General features: G+C 44.7%; 1 protein-coding gene across 2 annotated transcripts in view; it reads left to right on the plus strand.

Moving 5' to 3' along the window:
- Window positions 1-18669, plus strand: part of LOC138569651 (serine protease 57-like) — a 111777-nt gene that overhangs the window by 76243 nt on the left and 16865 nt on the right. For both annotated transcript variants that reach the window (XM_069647812.1, XM_069647822.1), the window contains exons 3-4: window positions 7657-7801; window positions 9069-9329. In XM_069647812.1, coding sequence (XP_069503913.1) covers window positions 7657-7801; window positions 9069-9329 — 406 coding nt within the window. The remainder of the gene's footprint in view (window positions 1-7656; window positions 7802-9068; window positions 9330-18669) is intronic.

Consider the following 18669-nt stretch of genomic DNA (forward strand, 5'->3'; position numbering starts at 1 on the left):
CGAGGTTTCTAGACAAGTCCGATCTATGAAAGTCTCGTCAAAACAGGTTCTTCCCTGTTCTTCCAAAACCATCAAGGACCACTTTGACACCCTCGCTCCTGCCCAGCCCAGTCACTTCTCCAAGCAACAAGTTGGTGGTAGATCTCTTTCTTCGACTGGGGCCTCCCTCTGGAACATCCTCCCTGCCTCTCTGAAACTTGAGGAGAACCATCTCGGTTCCGGAAGCCCCTTAAGGCCTTCCTCCTTGCTTCTGGCTTCTCTCTTCCTCTCCCCTGCTGATTTCCTGTCTGATACTGCACTGGTCACCTGGCTACCCTCTGATTTCAGGCCCAGGTCCCTGCCCACCCAGTTGCACACCCGTACTGCCTTGGGCAACCCCTGCACTTGGGTCTGTATCTTTAACCCTACAATTCCCCTTCCTGCACTTTTGAACACCTGCTGTCTGCACTTACCCTTGCACCTGCCACCTGCTGACCGCACTTCTTGTTATTGTTTTGATCCCATGTACAGCACAGCCCTCTCCCCTTTCTCCTGGCACTTTCCCCTCCCCTGAATTTGCGCAATCCCAATGTCACTTGGCCTAGCAAGATCACTGTCTCTGTCCTCCCTCTGTTCCCCCTCACTTGCCTCATTGCGCCTTGAAGCACTTGTGTATAGGTGCGTTATGAATGCCATATCATATCATAGCAATATGAAAGGGGTTCTACTGCCCTTGACCACCAACAAATGTGCTGAGTGGTGTGGAAAGTCATAGGTACTCAATAAAGTCTTAGAAATATGGTTTCACAAGGAATGAGAAATTGCACGCTGTGATCTGAGATTCCCCAACTATTGAAGCGTGCTATATGGAGCCCCTTGTTTGAGAAACCATCCTTACATCCACTGTTCTCTAAGCAACCTTTTGGCCATTGAGCCTTACCATGCAGTGGTACATGCATGAGTGGTCAACATTCAAACTCAATCAAGTAACCCCCTAACCATCACCAGGCCAGAATGCCAAAAGAAGTAGTGGAACTATGTTCCCTGCTGGCCTGTCCCCACTCACCACAAACCCCATCGCCACACCCTTTCAAACGCACAATACAAACCCCCAAACAAACACACCTGCTGTTTAAGGGAACGTTCAGTGTGGTGCAAGGTTCAACTTCTGCCTAGACTTTTATTTTAAAACGAAAGCCTTCCGGAGCATTTCTTTTGAAAATAAAAGTATAGGAACAGTAAAACTTAATTTAAATAAAGTAGATGAGCACCGCTCCCAACCGCTCCCGCTCACTTCGACCACTGGACAGCTGCTTACTTTGTTAAAACACCTCCAGCTTTTGAGGGACAGATGCTACATTGACTGAAATCATCTGTCACTACGGGTGGGGTCCGAGGTGGATCTGGTCCCATTTTCCCTTCATCCCTCATCACCAATCCTTAGTGCCTTGATGGCCGCCATCCGCCTCCAGTAATCGCTTCAGCTCCTGTCGCTGCAATATGCTTTGTAGGGGAGCATGAACATAACACAGACATTAAATACATTGCATCCTTATCCGCCCATTCTGACTTGACCCCCCCCCACCAGGGGATGGGATGCAGCTTGCTCATCGATCCATCAGATACCCGATGGCAGGGGATGCCTATAGAAGCTTTATGGCGTGTTGCTGGGGAATGATGCCTGTCTTAATGCATAGGGGCAGGGCATGGACTGCCAAGAACTTTTAGATTTTACAGATCATGTGGAGAAAGGCTGGAATATGTTGGCCATATTTTACTTGCATACCTTAATTTAAATGGGCCTTGATCGTGTTTAATTCAACCACTTTCTAAGGATGGAAGTGTTTGATTGGCTGGGGAAGCTCTTCCATCTTTGAAAGGTGGTTCCTTTAAATTTGTCTCCTCTAATCTGGTCAAATTCATAATCTACTTAATGACTAGGTTGATTAACATAAGTCTCGGGGTGGTACGTCAGGTCATAATCCCTACTGAGGTTTGTAAAGCAAATACGATACTATTCATTATTTTATGTAATGATCTTAATGGCTTTAAATTATTGTTTATTTGACATACTACATATTTTCTTTTTTCGCTTTATGGACTGTGAATATTTGGGCTATTAAGTGGTGCTTGCGCCACCTATAAGCCAACACTATTGATTAGAGTACAGCTAGGAGAAATGGCACATGAGATGGGACACAAAGCTTGTAGGTGTTGTTTGGTTATTTACCCAAACATTGACTGCCCATTACCATGCTAATCCCTAAGGCCGTTCCCACCGACTTTCTGTCCCTGCCGCCCAAAGCACATCTTCTTGAGATCCATTTGATGTAGCTTTTTCAAGACTTACCATCAAATGTTGCATTCACAGTGACTGCTAGTGTTTTTTTCAAAGCAGTCTTCTGAGAGTTAATGACTTAATTGGAGCTCTTAACTGTTTATAACCACTGTGCGTGTCCTTCACTGAGATCTCGTTAAAAACACGCATTGGCAAAGCAAACAGTTGTGGCTTGTGTATAAGTATTAGACCTTCGATGATTTCAATGGCAGCATTGGATTGGGTGCAGTGCAAAAGCCTCATAGTGTAACATAGTCCCAGTTAGAAGCAACTTCCCCCCACCTGTGTCCCAGGACTCAGAGACGTCTTTATGGGAGGGCAAAAGGGGCACTTGCCCCGGGCACCCACCTTGGAATGGGGCCCCACAAGTCTGCCGGAGCTAAAGAGGTCAGTTCCCATTGTTCACCAAACTTACAAATTTAAATAGCACACGTCAGTTTTTTTTTTTAATGGCATACAGCTGAGGCTCTTAACCTATTGCCTGTCTGTTGTTTGCAAGTACATTCTGCTCTCATCAATTAATCCAGTAAAGCTTTCTCTGTGCACTATGGAATACATAGTTTGTGCGTTCACTACCGTACAACTTCTGTAGCATTCTCACCTTTCTGTAGTGATTTATATTGATAATGTGCAATAGTCAAGGTTGAAATGTATATTGATACATTTCAGTGCTGGTTCCTAATATAGCTCATTGTGTTAAGTACTCATTGCAGAGATCTATGATCATATGCAAGGTTACAATACCAGATTATAGCAAGGCCGACTCAGACTTTCCTACGGTGTGCCTTCTCACATCTTGGTGGCATTGTTTAGCCCATTACCTTATATTTCTTTCTTTTTGTGTAGGCTATTTAAGTGAAACGTGTTCAAGACGGAAGAAAGTGGGCCTGATATTGCAGGCCTCTGGCAAGCATATTTTAGGTCTGCCCATTTGACACAAAAACTCATTCTTTTTTTTGTACAATTCAGATTCTTTTCTGCACATTTACAAGTAACAATTTCACAAGCCTGTGTTTTGGGAATATTTAAAGCATTAAAATGCAAAAGGGAAATTCAGATAAAGGCCCTCATTACAAGTAAGCCAGTCTGGGAAAATGCTGGTACAACCGGCTACGGCATTGTTCGCAGACCGGCTTACTCTGAGTCTGCCGGTAGGGGCAGTGTACTACCGGCAAGTCAGGCCTGCCGGTAGTTCAAGCCCCAATCAGAAGACTTTTCACTGAAGCACCAGCACTGTTAGTAATGGTGACGGTGCTTCAGTGATCCAATTCCCATGCAGTCCTACCGGACTCCGTGGGAATGGGAACGTACCGCTCCGCCGCAACCCGTAATATCCCTCAATCACTGGAATATCGGGCGGCGGAAACGGTAAGGCGAATTTGCCAGTGAGCCCCTGGCTGTACTACCGGCAGCCAGTGGTCGACGTATATGAAAAGAAGTAGTGGAACTATGTTCCCTACTGGCCTGCACTGCTCCCCACAAACCCCATTGACGCACCCCCTCCCATGCACAATACAAACCCAATAAACACATGCGCCTGATGTTTAAGGGAACATCCAGTGCAGTGCACTGAAAGTGCAAGTTTCAACTTCTTCCTACACCTTTATTTTAAAAAGAAACCGTTCCAGAATGGTTTCTTTTTAAAATAAAAGTATAGGAACGGTAAAACCTAATTAAAAGAAGTAGAGGAGCACCGCTCCTGACCGCTCCCTCCCACTTCGACCACTGCCGGCAGCTTACCGACAAACTTGTGAGGGTCAACATCTTTTAAGATCACCTTAATTAGCATGGTGATACTTAAATACTTCTCTAGATGATGGAGACAATGGGCCTCATTACGAGTATGGAGCTAGCCGGGTTCTTGGAATCTGGAATTACCGGGCCATTCCGACTTTGGAGGGCCCAGTAATTCCCTTTCCTGGGACCCGGACCTCCCACATAGGGCTCAATGGGAATGGGGAGGATGCTTAAGACGGGCCCGTTAATAACAGGCCCGTTGTTAGCATCCTGGTCTGCTAGCGGGTCCCGCTAAGGACGTCTGGTTTTACCAGACGTCCTTAGCGGGACCCGCGAGCAGACCTCATAATGAGGCGGTAGAAGGTTACCGGCCCCGGGAGCTTTACCAGCGCCGTTAACCCTCTGCATATTCAACTTCTATAGCTTTTTTAAAATGATAATGTTGTGTTCTGTTCTTTGTTTTTATGTCATGGTAAGAACTGGAAAATAAAGTGGTAAAGTACAGAAATTGCAGAGTGGGTTTAAATCCCAATGCATCTATGTGATTACTTCAAAAATCGAATTTCGAAGTTCAAAATACCAAATTAATTTTTTGTCTTGCTGCATATATATATGCAGGGGAGACCCTCCACAATATAAATATATAATATATACACACACACACACACAGAAAATGGGGCTCTCGAAATTCGGTATTTTGGCCTTTCAAATGATTACCTCCTTCATTTTGATATGATCCAAATCCCAACAGCACCTTAACAAATGTGTGGTAGTGGGCATTTCATTTAATTTCATATTGCCTAATTTGTCAAAATTGCCAGCCCTAGACCTTTCACAATTGTTGCCCTTTAGAGTGATTTTGTTCTCAGTGTATGATCTTCAAAAAGCCACACTCATGTTTTCACTGGCTGCAGTCTTGCCTCCTCTATAATGATAGTGTGCATTGATATATTACACACCACAGACACTTGTTCCTTTGCTCTCTAATGGCAACACTAATCTCAGTCCATCTTGATATGGACACCTTCCGGCTAACTTCTAATCTTCACCCACTATATATGCTATTGCATGTGTAATGTTCTCTTTTCATCCAGTTGGTCTCCTGTATCCAAGCCTGGGCAATTTTGCATTCTGTGAGGCAGCCAATCTGAGCCATCAGTCTATTCTGGATTATGTGGACCTTTTTCATACAATCTGTGTCCTGCATTTATACTATGTCTCTGTACCTTCCTCATGAAGAGGGTAAGGGGGCTGAATACTAATATCAGTTCTTATTTTGATCGCTGTGAGGCAGCATATCAAAAACGATGGGTTGTGATCTTGATCCCTTTATTCAGGTTGGAGGGGGGCCCCAAAGAGGTCCGTGCCCGGGGCCCCAAAATAGCTTAAGATGGCCCTGCCAGGACTCCTTCTGTTTCTTGCCCTCCCATGTCTAGAGGGCAAACCATCTAGCTCTCTGATTACCATACTCTGCCAATATTTGTTTAAAGGGAGTGACACTGTCAGTATTATTGGTTAAACATGCACTGAAAACAGTATGTTCAATTTCTGCATATTATTACTCTATGTCGCTGCTAACATGTGATGCAGCAGATAAACTATGCAAGGGTGTTTGCTCCAAGTTCAGGAAGATATTATGGTGGTAGCCCATATGCTACGTATATTGGTGAAAATCCCCATAGCTTTGTGAATACATCGGAGATCGCTAGCTTAACTTCGCAAATGTTGCTGTGCCAACGCGAATTTTAGAAACGTTAGTAAAATACAGAGGTGGCCATTTTGCAGTGGGTGGTGAGGGAAATGGAGGCGTGAAAGCAAGGCATATTGCTTTAACGCTTGTTTTTCTGCTCAGTCCCATTTCCATGCTGACACAAGGCAGAGTACTGGCACGCAGCGGAATGAACATCTCCGCCGTGCTGTCCTCCTCCATCTTGTGTTGGCACTTAGTTTCAAGCGGACACGAGATTTTGAAGCATGCATAAGTCAAATGGATTCCTGTGGAATCTGCCTCGCATTAACACAGGCAGATTCCATAGGAATTCATCAGCAAACGTTGTCTGTAAAGTAGAATTTGCAGGCAGCCTTTTCTTTTTTGCAAAACGGGGAGTAAATGTGACGAGTAAAGGAGATGTTGCCATGTTTTACTATTTACTGCTGCACTCTGCCTTGCAAAAGTTGAACATTTCATGCAGGAGACGCATGCAATTTACATTTTTTTTAAATGACCTTGAGAGATTCGCTTGGTATTTCTACATATAATGTTGGCGTAAGTCGCCAAAATGTTGGTGGAATTGTTTATGCAACTAGAAAATGCCAGTGAAACACAGAGAATGTTGTGGAAGCTAGGTGAAGGTCGAGGAACTTAAAGTATTCTAATGTAACTCATAGGAGTTCAACTTCCATAAGGGTTCCATTTGCACTGATCTGCAAAAAGGTCCCCTCGGTGCAATTCCAAAATGTGCACCCCAAAGTTTACATACGGTGTTAAAACAGGCAAAATCACTTTTGCAGCTTCTTTTTGCACTTGGTAGTGGAAATAGTGTAAATGCTGCCAGGCAGTGTTTAAAATGGATTCCTTTGGAATCCGCCTGCTTTTAGCACCTGCTGAGAGCAGGCCGATTCCGTTGGAATACAATGCATTACCGCCAGCATCAAATTAAGATAGTGATTGTAATGGAGACGTATTTGTATGGAAGAGCGAATTGGGGTGGTGGGAGGAGTAATTCTGCTCTATGCCCCTCCACCATAAAAATCCATGTAGATGCTTTTCCCGCATTATTTTACCTAAAGATATGCAGCAGTCATCACCCTCTCGCCCTACTCAGAAACTGACACAATCAAAGGGAATGTTTTCCAAAGCCTGAAGCTCTCGCGCATATGGGAGAAATCAGATTGGGCAAATATGATTTATCCAACAATTGGCGAGAGGCATCAGGCAGTAAACAGAATGCCTTGGTTTGTAGCTTGTAGCAGCCTCATCGGCCTGGGCTACTGGAGGATTTCAGGAAGTCCCGTCAAAGAAGCACCTTTCAGAAACTGCCTATATTCGGCTCCGGCTAACCCTGGTCCACTTAAAGCCCTGTTTTTAGGGATACATTTCCTACAGTCATTCTATTCTACACGGATGTCCTGTCTCGGGAAAACATCTGTGGCCTGTTTCTTTTTCTTACTTTTCACTTCACTGTAGCCTGTGATCTGCAGTCTCCCATCCCCCCACCTCCCTTCACCTTGCTATGTCATGTGACCAGGTGTCTCTCCACTCCACAGCTGACGAAGGGAGGATTGCTTAAGATGCCCACACTCTCCTTGGGCACATGATGATGCCATGCGTCACTGGTTTAATGCCCTGGTCTGGATGAGTCCGTCCTTCACCCCGGGTCAATGTATTTAGTACGACCTTGTGGGTGATTATGACTATATTAAGTTATCAGACGCAGTGTAACAGGATTCCCGGTCATAGCAGTGCTATGTTAAACATCAGAATTACTATTGCTGCTCTGACAGGACTTCTAACTGGTCGCTGGGCACATCCAAGCGGGTGGAGCATCCATGTCCGGCGAGGGCCGCCCACTAAATCACCTCTCTATGTTTTGTCCCTTTAGCCCTCCAGACATGGTGAGTGTCGTGCTGGGGGCTCACACCCTCACAACGCAGGAATCTTCTCGGCAGACCTTCAAAGTTCAAGCCTCCGTAAGCCATCCAGAGTACGACCCCAATTCGGGCGAGAACGACCTGCACCTGCTGAAGGTAACTCCTGGGGGAGGAGAGGTAGAGACTGGGTGGCAATCGCATGCCCTGTGGTACCATCTCCAGGCACCTCTGTTCCTCTCACTTTCTGCCATTCACCGTCATCACCACCTGCCTCACACCTATCCATCTGTCATGAATTTACTCCCAAATGTTGTATTTCCCCCCTTTAGTTCATGCTCACCCCTGACTTTTCCATCTGATGCCCTTCAGCTTCTGAAAGGCAGATGCCACTGGCAGGTGTAGCCTTGACTGGCAGCTCCAGCAGATCCTGGGGCATCAGGCAGGCACTGCTGGAACCCCTTCCCCCAGTCTGAGAGTGATGGCATGTCCCTCTTACATATCCAGTGAGTGTTGCGTCATTCCTGACAGGGAAGGACCGGGTTACACATCGATTCACATGATGATGAGACGCAGGGCGCCTATCCATGGGACAGAGCCTTGGGAACCTTTACTCCCGGAAAATGGTGTTCTCCTTTAAGCGTAGCTGTCATCTCAACATGGAGCTTGCCCCCAGCAAAGAGGCTTGAGACGTCCACTATGTACTTGCCGATGTCCTACAGGAAGGGGCTTGCACTGGTGTCCCTTATGGACATAGGGTTTACTGGTAAGGAAGGGCCAGGAATCACTGTCGATTATGTACTCATGCTTCTGTTTCCGGAAGTGCTTTGTGCAGCCATTTCCTGTTGATATGAGGTTCTCCGAAGGATCCCAACACCACTTGCTCTCTTAGTGACATGCGTTCTGTCTGCTATAGGCATGGACACTCCCTCCGGGGCAGGAGCTACAGCTGCTGCTCGCTATGGATATTAGGTGTTGATTACGAGGAAGGGGGTTGAGCTGTTTTCTCTTGCAATGGGGTTTCTCTTTCAGTTTAAGCCATTCTTCTTTATGGACATGTGACTCTACTGGAGAGAAGGGATTGGTGGTGCTGTTTACTAATTGCATAGTGTTCCGTTGTAGAGACCGGGTTTTGCCCCGACGAACAGGAAGTTATATGATAAGGGAGGGGCTTATGAAGCTTTCATTGTTCCTATTGGCCTCTCCATTTAAGGCCACAGGGTTGCCCAACTGGGATATGAACATGTTTCTTCCAGAAAGAGTATGTGCAATCAAACTTGAAAGGTTAAGCGGGACCTCTTTGACCCTCTAAACTAAGCCCTCCTGAAACGCCATGTCCACATTCACCATTTCACTCAAGTCCACCGTTGTTGCCCTCCTTCTTTCCCTTTAATCACTAACCATCAAGCTCCCTCTTATTTTTCAGCTGGACAGGAAGGCCTCTATGAACCCCTTTGTTGGGAAAATATCGCTCCCGCCGCAAGATTCGGACATCAACCCTGGGATGATGTGCATGGTCGCTGGCTGGGGCGACATCACAGACTTTGAAACCGCACCGATGGCACTGATGGAGACACCAGTCAGCGTGATGGACAGGAAGGCTTGCAATGCATCGTGGAGAGGGGCGTTGTCCGAGAACGTGCTGTGCGCCACCAGCTCGGACGGGTCTGTGCGTGGTTTCTGCTCGGTAAGTGCTTGTTGGACAGCTAGCTGAAGCTTTCTGAGCCATGGTGCAGTCAACTCTTGGAAGAGCCTCCTAAGTGAGATGGAGTTTATCACTGTATGGTTTTGGTTATATTCTTCATATAAATGTGCATGTGGAACAGAGAACATCAAAGGGTTCTGAGACCTATGGCATAGTTGAGATTCCTACACTGTAACAGGAAATTAGGATCACTCTTCTAGGAGTCTATCTCCATTGGTACAGGAATGGTGGCATCAGCATAGCAGATCCAATAATCCAGGGTTTAGGGAGAAAGGGTCCTAGAGCATTAATAAATCCATGGATCCCGCTCCACAGCAAGATCAGGAACTGTACATGGCTATCCAGGCGGCCCTAGTGCATTGGTATAGCTAGTGTTAATACATCAGAACAGTCTGGTAGGCTTTGCGATCTGGGCAAAGGAGGTCTCTGTCAACTCATTTTCAGATTTTATGCAAGACACAATGATCTTCAACCCGGTTTCACTAAATCGTGGCACGTGCTTTGTTATCTCTTTTAAACTGAATTGTGTGCGACACACATGTTATCCCTAAATCACGTTGTGGAATCAGAAAATACAATATTAAGGCTTTTACACCATGCAAAGAGAAATACACCAACACAGGCTTGTAAAGATTCCCAGAACCTTTATTGCAATACTGTACAGTTTACAAAACAAAGTGCACAAATAGCTATTTGGCCGTCAGTACATCACAGAGACCACCAGCAGGGTTCAATGTGAGCAGTGAACAGGAATTGCTAGCTGGACATCAGCGTATTTATACAATTTCTTCATAACGATGTCCAGCCTCCTACAAGTTAATCATGTACTGGGCTAGGGTCACGTCAGGTTCGTTCCTAATTTGCATATCTCGTGCATGCGGTATACTTTTTAATACATTTGCTAACAAACACTATTATTCTCTGGGTTTAACTTTACACTCTTTACACATTGCTTTAATGCAGGTCAAACAGATGTTTCACATGACATGTTTAAACAACGTTATTGTTCTTATATACTTGTAGGTTAACATCGCCGATTCAAGTAATCCCCTGATCCCGAGGTCAACAAAGGACAAGGTCTACATGACCCTAACATGTAGCCTCCAGGCAGGTTGGACATTAACTCTCCTACAGAGGTTGAAGAGGTTAAAGCAAGAACAAGAGAACACAGGTCTGCCATTTTAGGCCACAGGGTGACTTTGCACGATAAACTAAAATGGCGGGTTTAACCTAAAATGGAAGCTTGATTCACTTAAGGTCGCAACCTTGCAATACGGATTTCCTCGCAAAGCGACTGGGCATAGGCCAACATATACAATGAGGACGAAACAATATTATATCAGTTTTAACAAACCCTCCTTTTGGCCTACGCCAAGCGCTAAACTACCTTCAATCACTTTGCGACTAACTCCACATTTCAACGTCTATACACCCCAAATCATTGTCAGACATATCTATTGCCATTAGATCAGACACTAGAGTTTCTTTCAACACATACTCCTTGGAAATCTTATCTGGGGCGTATATTTTGTGCGCTAATACACTTGTTGCTTGCGCGCAACACCCCTCTAATACTGAACATATACCAGGGAGACACTGTATACAACAACAAAGGCACAGAAAACTACCCAAGATAATCAGCAGGGCCGAAAACAACTTACATCCCCATGATCGTATGAGGTCCCAAAACCATGTACTAAGATCCCAGGTTCCCTCAGGAACATGTACTTCCGAACTAAGAACATGTAGATTTTGGATCACCCTAAAGATTGTTGGAGAGAAGTCTGGAATGTAAACGCAGCAAGCGGACCCCACCAATTTAAATACTCCTCCACGCTCTGCCAGAATGACATCTAATGCCATCCGGTTTCTGAAGAGCTACTAATCTTATCACTTTCTGTTTTAACGTCATATTATAGAGTATGTCAGTGGTCCGGTTGATGTTCTCTCCAGTACTCTCGCTAGTCCCCTGATATCTTCTGAATTCGTAATTTGCCCAAAAAATGGCACAAAGGATTTCATGATGTCTCCTAGAGTTTGTGCTGGAGTATCCCCCTTCACACCTCGTCGTGGACGAGTCTTCGAAGTTTCTGCAGTACTGGCAATAAACACCCCAGGTAATAGAATCCCTAAATAACAGGTTCCTTGCCAATCCCTGGGCAACCATGGAAATGCCACATTATCGCAAACAAAATAGACAGGTTCACCTATGCACAGAGGTCTGTTCTCACTAGTCAAATTCGCAACGTTGGTGCATTTTCTAAAATTACCCATTGACCGTGTTCCATTCCTCTGTATGCAGAAGGATACTGAATCGGGGCTATGGTTAACAGAATAAGATGGAGGCGTGGCATCCTTATTGCCTATAACAGCCATTTTGAAAGAGATCAAAGACTGAAAAGGACGAGACAATCTATCAGAGGGCCTAACAGAAGCAACGTTTGGCTTACTCCTATTTGCAAAACGAGAGCATCCCAGGGGCATCAAAACACGTTTTTCAAAACTATTCAAATTTGTACCATCAAAGTTCCCTGAGATGCTGTCATTCCATCGGCCAAAGAATAGCACTCTAAGAGAAGCATAACAAGCAGTTGTCAAAGGTAAAGGATGAATATACCAACCTAGCCCCTTATCCCCATGTTGCGGTAGATGTGAACAGATCCAGCTGTTGGTCCTATTCAAAATTGCATGAGTGGCATTCATTATTAACAAAAGAGTATTATTCTGATAATTCCGTCTATGCGAAGAATCTCTAGGCGACAAGGTATGCAATTGCACAGAAGGAGTGGGGAAAACAGATACATTTTCAACAGGTAAAAAGTCCTCTAGCGGATATGCTTCCTCCAGATACCATAACCCAAAACCAACAGTTACTACAAACCCAGTTATTATTACTAAAAGGCAACAATACATTTTTCGGGGTCCCCTTACACGCTTGTTTATTGTCTCTGCTAGCCACATATTTATCTAAAAGTTCAGTGCAAGCAGTAGCGGATGCAGGCATCGTCGTCTTTAATCGAAAAAACACCAATTGTTCGTTTGCTGGCGACTCCAGTTGCGCGTCTTCTTAATGTCTTTCCCACAACCCTTAGCCAAAAGAATCCTTTCATACAGTCGGGCCAAAAGGCAAGCCCTCAAGTGATTTCCTCGATCGCACAGTCAAACTGTGCCGTACGTCTATTTTCTTGGATGTAAATTATATTTCACAATTTTCGGTGCCAAAGGATCGGAGAACAGTATGTCGTCACTTCCCACTGGAGGTGGCGAGTGAACGGAAATGGGGTCAGAAAATGATTGATCCGGAAGTACCACTGTTGGAAAGTGCGGAGACAAGATGGCCGTTTTGTCTGGCCTTACGAATTCTGGAACGGTCTCCGATACTCTCTTGTCAGTTGTTGCTGTTTCAGGCACATTGGTTACAGCATTGGAAAGGGATTCTGTGTCTTCTGTATCGTATGGCACGGGCTGCGGGATCTGTTTGCTGTGTGTCGCATGGATCCAGTTCTTACGCCCTGCTACCCACACAGCAGTCTGGGTGACTAGCAGGACATGGTTGGGACCCCTCCACCGAGGTGCAAGGCAAGACGCTCTTTCAAAAACTTTCATGAGGATCCAGTCCCCTGGTCGTAGACTGTGACCGGGACCATCGTATCGTACAGGTAATGCCTCTCGCACCTGGTGATAAATTGAAAATAGATTTTTAGTCAACTGGTAACAGTAATCTGAAAGAAACACATTCTCTATATCCCGCAACGAGCGACTCTTTGGCATACCCCAAATTTTAGCAGGTCTTCCCATTTCCACCTCAAAGGGAGAGAGCGCAGTCTTAGTTTGAGGGGTTGTTCTCATCGATAGCAACATGATCGGTAAGGCGTCCGGCCACTTTAACTTGGTGCCGGCACACGTCTTAGCGAGCTTGTTCTTTATAATGCCGTTGTGCCTTTCTACTAATCTGGCACTTTGGGCATGTCTGACCGAATGGAACCGTGTATCAATCTGCAATCCTTTGCATATTTGTAGGATTACGGCAGCGATAAAGTGTGGCCCATTATCCAACCAGATGACTCTCGGCAGCCCGAACCTAGGAAAGAACTCCTTTAACAGAGTTTTTGCCGTGGTTACGGCTGTTGCATCTCTAACAGGGAAGGCCTCAACCCACTTACTAAATGCACAAATGACAACCAACACATATTTAAGATTGTTGCAACTTTCCATCTCAATAAAATCAAAGTGGATAACTTCAAACGGAACGGAGGGTGGAGCGAAACTTCCTCTAGGAGTCGAGGTACCTTTTCCTACATTGTGCTGCAAGCAGACCATGCACCCTTGGACAAAGCGCTCCGCAATTTTGAAAATGTTATCATTGGCCCATACACTATGTAACATTTTAGTCAATTTACGCGCGCAGACATGGGTCGGACTATGAGCCATAATGACCATCATTGTAATATAGGCGTCAGGGAGTAACCATTTTCCTTCAACATTGTCCACCCAACACCCATCACCATCCAATCTCCCTGCACCTTCGACCCATTTCTTGGTCTCCTCTATAGTCGCATCTGCTTGAATGTCTTTTACAGAATCGATACTTTCACCAAAAGTGCAAACATTTACAGTTTCTCTTAAAGCATACATTTCTGAACTAAAATCAGTGGCAGTTTGCTTAGCTATCTGATCAGCGAAAGCATTCCCTTTTCCTATATCATCTGTAACCTTTTGATGTGCTGTACATTTTATAATGGCTAACTGAACAGGGAGTGCGAGCGCTGAAAGTAATTGCACTATTAAAGTGCTGTATTTTTGTGCCATGTGAGGTCAAGAAACCTCGTTCTTTCCACAGTCTACCGAAGTTGTGAACTACCCCAAAGGCATACTGACTGTCGGTATATATATTTACTGTAAGCCCTTCAGAAAGTTCACAAGCTCGAGTTAACGCTATAATTTCTGCGGCCTGCGCGGATTATGCATAATTCTTTTGGTTTCCACAATCGTGCTTAAAGTAGTGACGGCATAAGCAGACGTGGATGTACCATTCGGAAGTTTGAAACAAGAGCCATCACAAAATAGGTCTCCTTGTGGGCTATTCAAAGGCATGTCTTTCAAATCAATTCTACCTTTAGTCTCTTGTTCTGTAGTGTAAAGGCAATTGTGTGACGTTTCGTCACCATCAACATTATCATCCGGGACAGATAAAAGTTCAGCCGGATTTAATACACAACACCTCTGAATTTGAATGTGGGGAGCAAACAAGATCAATTCGTATCTTGTCAATCGTGCGGAAGTGAGGTGTTGCGTTTGAGTCCTATTCAATAAAATATCTACAGAGTGAGGTACCATTAGGATTAACGCATGACCCAGGACCATTCCCTCGCTCTGTTTTACACACGCAGCAGCAGCGACAGCTTTCAAACATCTCTGCAAAGCTCATGCAACAGGATCAAGGATGGATGAGGAATAGCCGCACAGCCTATTCTTCCCTCCATGTTCCTGCGTTAACACAGCCAAAGCACATCCATCACGTTCATGCACATACAACACGAAGGCCTTTTCATAATTTGGAGTTCCTAAAACCGGCGCGAACACAGCATGGTTTTGAGCAAGTCAAATGCTGTCTGGTGTTCCAAAGGCCATGGCAATGGCAAAGAAATGCCCTTCTTTGTCAAAGCCAGCATTGGTTTAATTGTTAACGAAAAGTTAGGGATCCACAATCTACAGTAAGAAGCCATACCTATCAGGGCTCTAACTTTCTTCTGCGTATTTGGGACAGACATGCCAGAAATAGTTTTTATTCGTTCAAGTGTGAACCGTCTTCCCTCCTTTGACAGGAGATAGCCTAGATAGGCGACCTCCTGACAACAATATTGGAATTTCTTGAGCGAAGCTTTGTGGCCATGTTTTGCTAGATGACAAAGCAACAACACAGTGCCTTCTTTACAGGCACTCTCAGAATCAGCAGCCAAGAGGAGATCATCTACATACTGTAGTAACGTGCAAGTAGTAGGCAACTCGAGGGTGTCGAGCGGCTCTTTTAATGCCCTACTATAAATACTTAGAGTCTCAATGTACCCTGGTGGTGCACGAGTGAATGTGAATGAGCGTCCACCTAAGGTAAACGCGAACAAATACCTGCTATCCTTGTGTATGGGAATGCTGAAAAACGTGTTTTTAAGGTCAACAACGCTAAAGTGAGTGGCAGAAGCCGGAATCATAGTTAGTATCGTTGTAACATCAGGTACAATGGGAAATTGAGGAGCCACAATTTTGTTAATAGCACGTAAATCAATTATAAACCAAAAGGGAATCGCATTATCACCTTTTTTGTAAACTGGCAAAATCGGCCTGTTACACAAACTATCGGTAATTTCCTCAATTACTCCACGATGTACAAAATCAGAGATTATACAGTTCAAAGCCTGTTCGCCTTCAACTGAGATCTTATATTGCGGGATGCGAGGCAATTTTACTCCATGTTTCAGAATAATTTTAACAGGTTCAATTTGAAGAATGCCCACATCATTATCATCAATTGCCCATAAGCATTCCGGAATATTACTGAATTCAGGCGGTAAAGGTCGAGTCAAAAACTGAGAGGCGGGTGATTGCTGAGGTGAAATTGTTAACCGAACTCCGTCCGGGGAACAATGTATTACTGCATGCAATTCCTTCAACAAATTTAACCCCAGCAAATTCTCCCCGCAGTTTGTGGTAAGTAGAAATGGACACTGCTCCGTGAAGGGACCCAGTGTTATCGGTACCAGCAAAGAGACCGGACAAACTACAGATGTGCCTGAAAACCCTACAGAAACGTTGGACTGCCCTGACAGGGGACTGTTTGGAACCCGTGAATGGTCAATGTAACACTTTTGTGCTCCCGTATCTACTAGACATAGATGCTTCCTATTTCCCACCGCCATCTCAACATAGAGGCCTTTCTAATGAACGGGAATAGGCGTTGGTTGCAAATCCTGTTTTGGGCAATCCTAACGGAACAGAATGTCATCAAAAGGAAGCTCTTCAGAGAGGTGCGCGGCAGAAGGGTGATCAAAAATGTTTCTATTATCCACACTCGATACTTGTCTATCCTGTGAAGGAGGTTGCTGTGATTCTGACCTCTGCCAGGGCCCCCTGCACCTGGGCGACCTCTGGATCATCTACCCATGTTCCCAAATGATCTTTGCTGCAAGGTCGGACATTGTGCGCGCCAGTGACCTTCCTGTCGACGATAGGCGCACTGGTTAATGGTTACCGGCGCCAGGAGCGTACTTCCCTGTGGAATGTATTGACCTCTAAATTGATTACCCCCTCTAGGGTTTCTAACAATCTGTTGTAATAGGACTTTTGGTTTTAGGTCACCCTTTTTTTTCTCAAGTTTTTCCTTTTCATTATTTACACGATTTTCATAGTACTGAGCCATGTGCAGTACTTCTGATTGAGACTTCGCCTGCCAAGCGCTTTCGGAGGACATAATCTGTAACTGGATGTCAGGCAGCAATCCACGTACAAATTTGTCGACAAACAGCCTTTTCCCTGACTCTGTGCCTAAGTCTTTCCACTGAAATCTGAAAATACCTGTTCAAACCGATTAAAGAAATCGGTAGCACCCTCAGACTTTCCTTGGACACAGGCCGTAAGCTTGTCCCAAATGATTCTTTTTTCAGGAACTATAGTTTTTAATTTTACAATAATCCTATCAGGCAAAGTTAATATCACTTGAGGTGGTCGCTCGCCAGCTGGTCTTCCTCTGTCGAGCCTAACCATGTTATCCCATGTATCTCCTAACCCAGGTACATCATCTACAGTCCTAATCTGTTTCCACAAATCGACTGGCAGGATCACAGGAAATAATAAATCAATATCACTTAAGGTGAATACCGATGATTGTAAGACCGACTCTATTTCTTTATAGAACCCCATCGGATTCTTTCTTATATCAGGAATAGATTGCTTTATAGTGTTCACTTCCTGTCTTGAGGATGGGACGTGAACAAACTGCGATACGTAATGTGCAGGAATGTCCACCGCGAGTATTCCTTGTGCAGCATTGGCCGCAATCTCAACTTTTGGGACAAATGTCGGAGGGACCTCTCTCATAGGCAACTGAGAAGTAGGCAGCTCCGAACGCTTACTAAGCAACAGAGCCAAATGAAGCGCTAAGGCAGTCGAAGAAGTATCAATCGAAAAGGCTCTCTTATAAACACTCAACAATTCTGCGGGACAACAAATCTTTCTTTTTACACACTCATTCTGCAGGAATTCTACCATAACCGGAATCACTTTCTTTTGCATTTCTAACGTATACTGACCATACGTGTCATATACTTCATCTGGAGTTATCGACATATCCGAAATCCATCTTATCGCATCCTTTGTACAAATTTGTGCTTCCTCACCTATCAATCCACAGCGAGGAGAAAACCGTTTCTGCAAGAACATAGTACCTAAACTATCATCATTTACTTCTTCATTCTGTAACTCTTCCAACTCCTTCTTATACCCAAAAATCCTCTTGACATGCTCATATACTTTCTCCGCAGTATGCAGTATCTCTAGACAACGCTAAGGCGTTCAAATCCCGTAACCCTTGTGGGAGATCTACATCGTTTAATCTATTCCACATTATACTCAATTGAATTCCTAACCCTTCAATAAAAACATTTTTCTCAGGAATACTTTTTAAATTTTCGAGTGTGGAAAAAACATCCGCTTGTTCACCCTTCTCCATACAATGTTTAGCCCAAGCAATCAATTCATTCTTTTTATCTTAGGACACAGTATTACGAGTCACAACCCTTGATCCCGCTCCCTGGTCTACTGCAAGCGATACGGAATCACTTGGAAGAGGAAGAGTAGGCACATTCTGAATGTCAACAGGTGTAGGCAAGGGGACAGGCAAAGGAGCGGCGGCTGGAGGAACAACAGGAAGAACAACAGGGAGGACCGGAGGAACTATAGGAGGAGGAATAACAACAAGAAGGGGCAAAGCACCGGGAGGAGGGGCGTACGGGGGTGGTGCAGAGGCATCGGGCCTTCGTTCATGCAGAAGTTGTTAATCAATTCATCGGACGTATGAAAATCTTTCAAAGGGTAGATTTTCTGAATGCCTAATTGAAACGCTCTGTCCGCGTTCCTAACTGATTCCAATTGTTTATTTTGATCATATAACTGTGCCTTTTCGACACTCATCATAAGTCGACGCATATGTTTCTCTCTACTCTTTTGTTGCTGCAAAGCTTCTGTTTTCCAACTGTGCTATGCGTCAAATGCTGCAGGTCTAGCCCTTTTCTTTACCAATACAGACTCTAAATATTCTATACGAGGGATT

Source organism: Ambystoma mexicanum, chromosome 1p, assembly GCF_040938575.1.
Source record: "Ambystoma mexicanum isolate Mex_15411 chromosome 1p, UKY_AmexF1_1, whole genome shotgun sequence".
NCBI lineage: Eukaryota > Metazoa > Chordata > Amphibia > Caudata > Ambystomatidae > Ambystoma > Ambystoma mexicanum.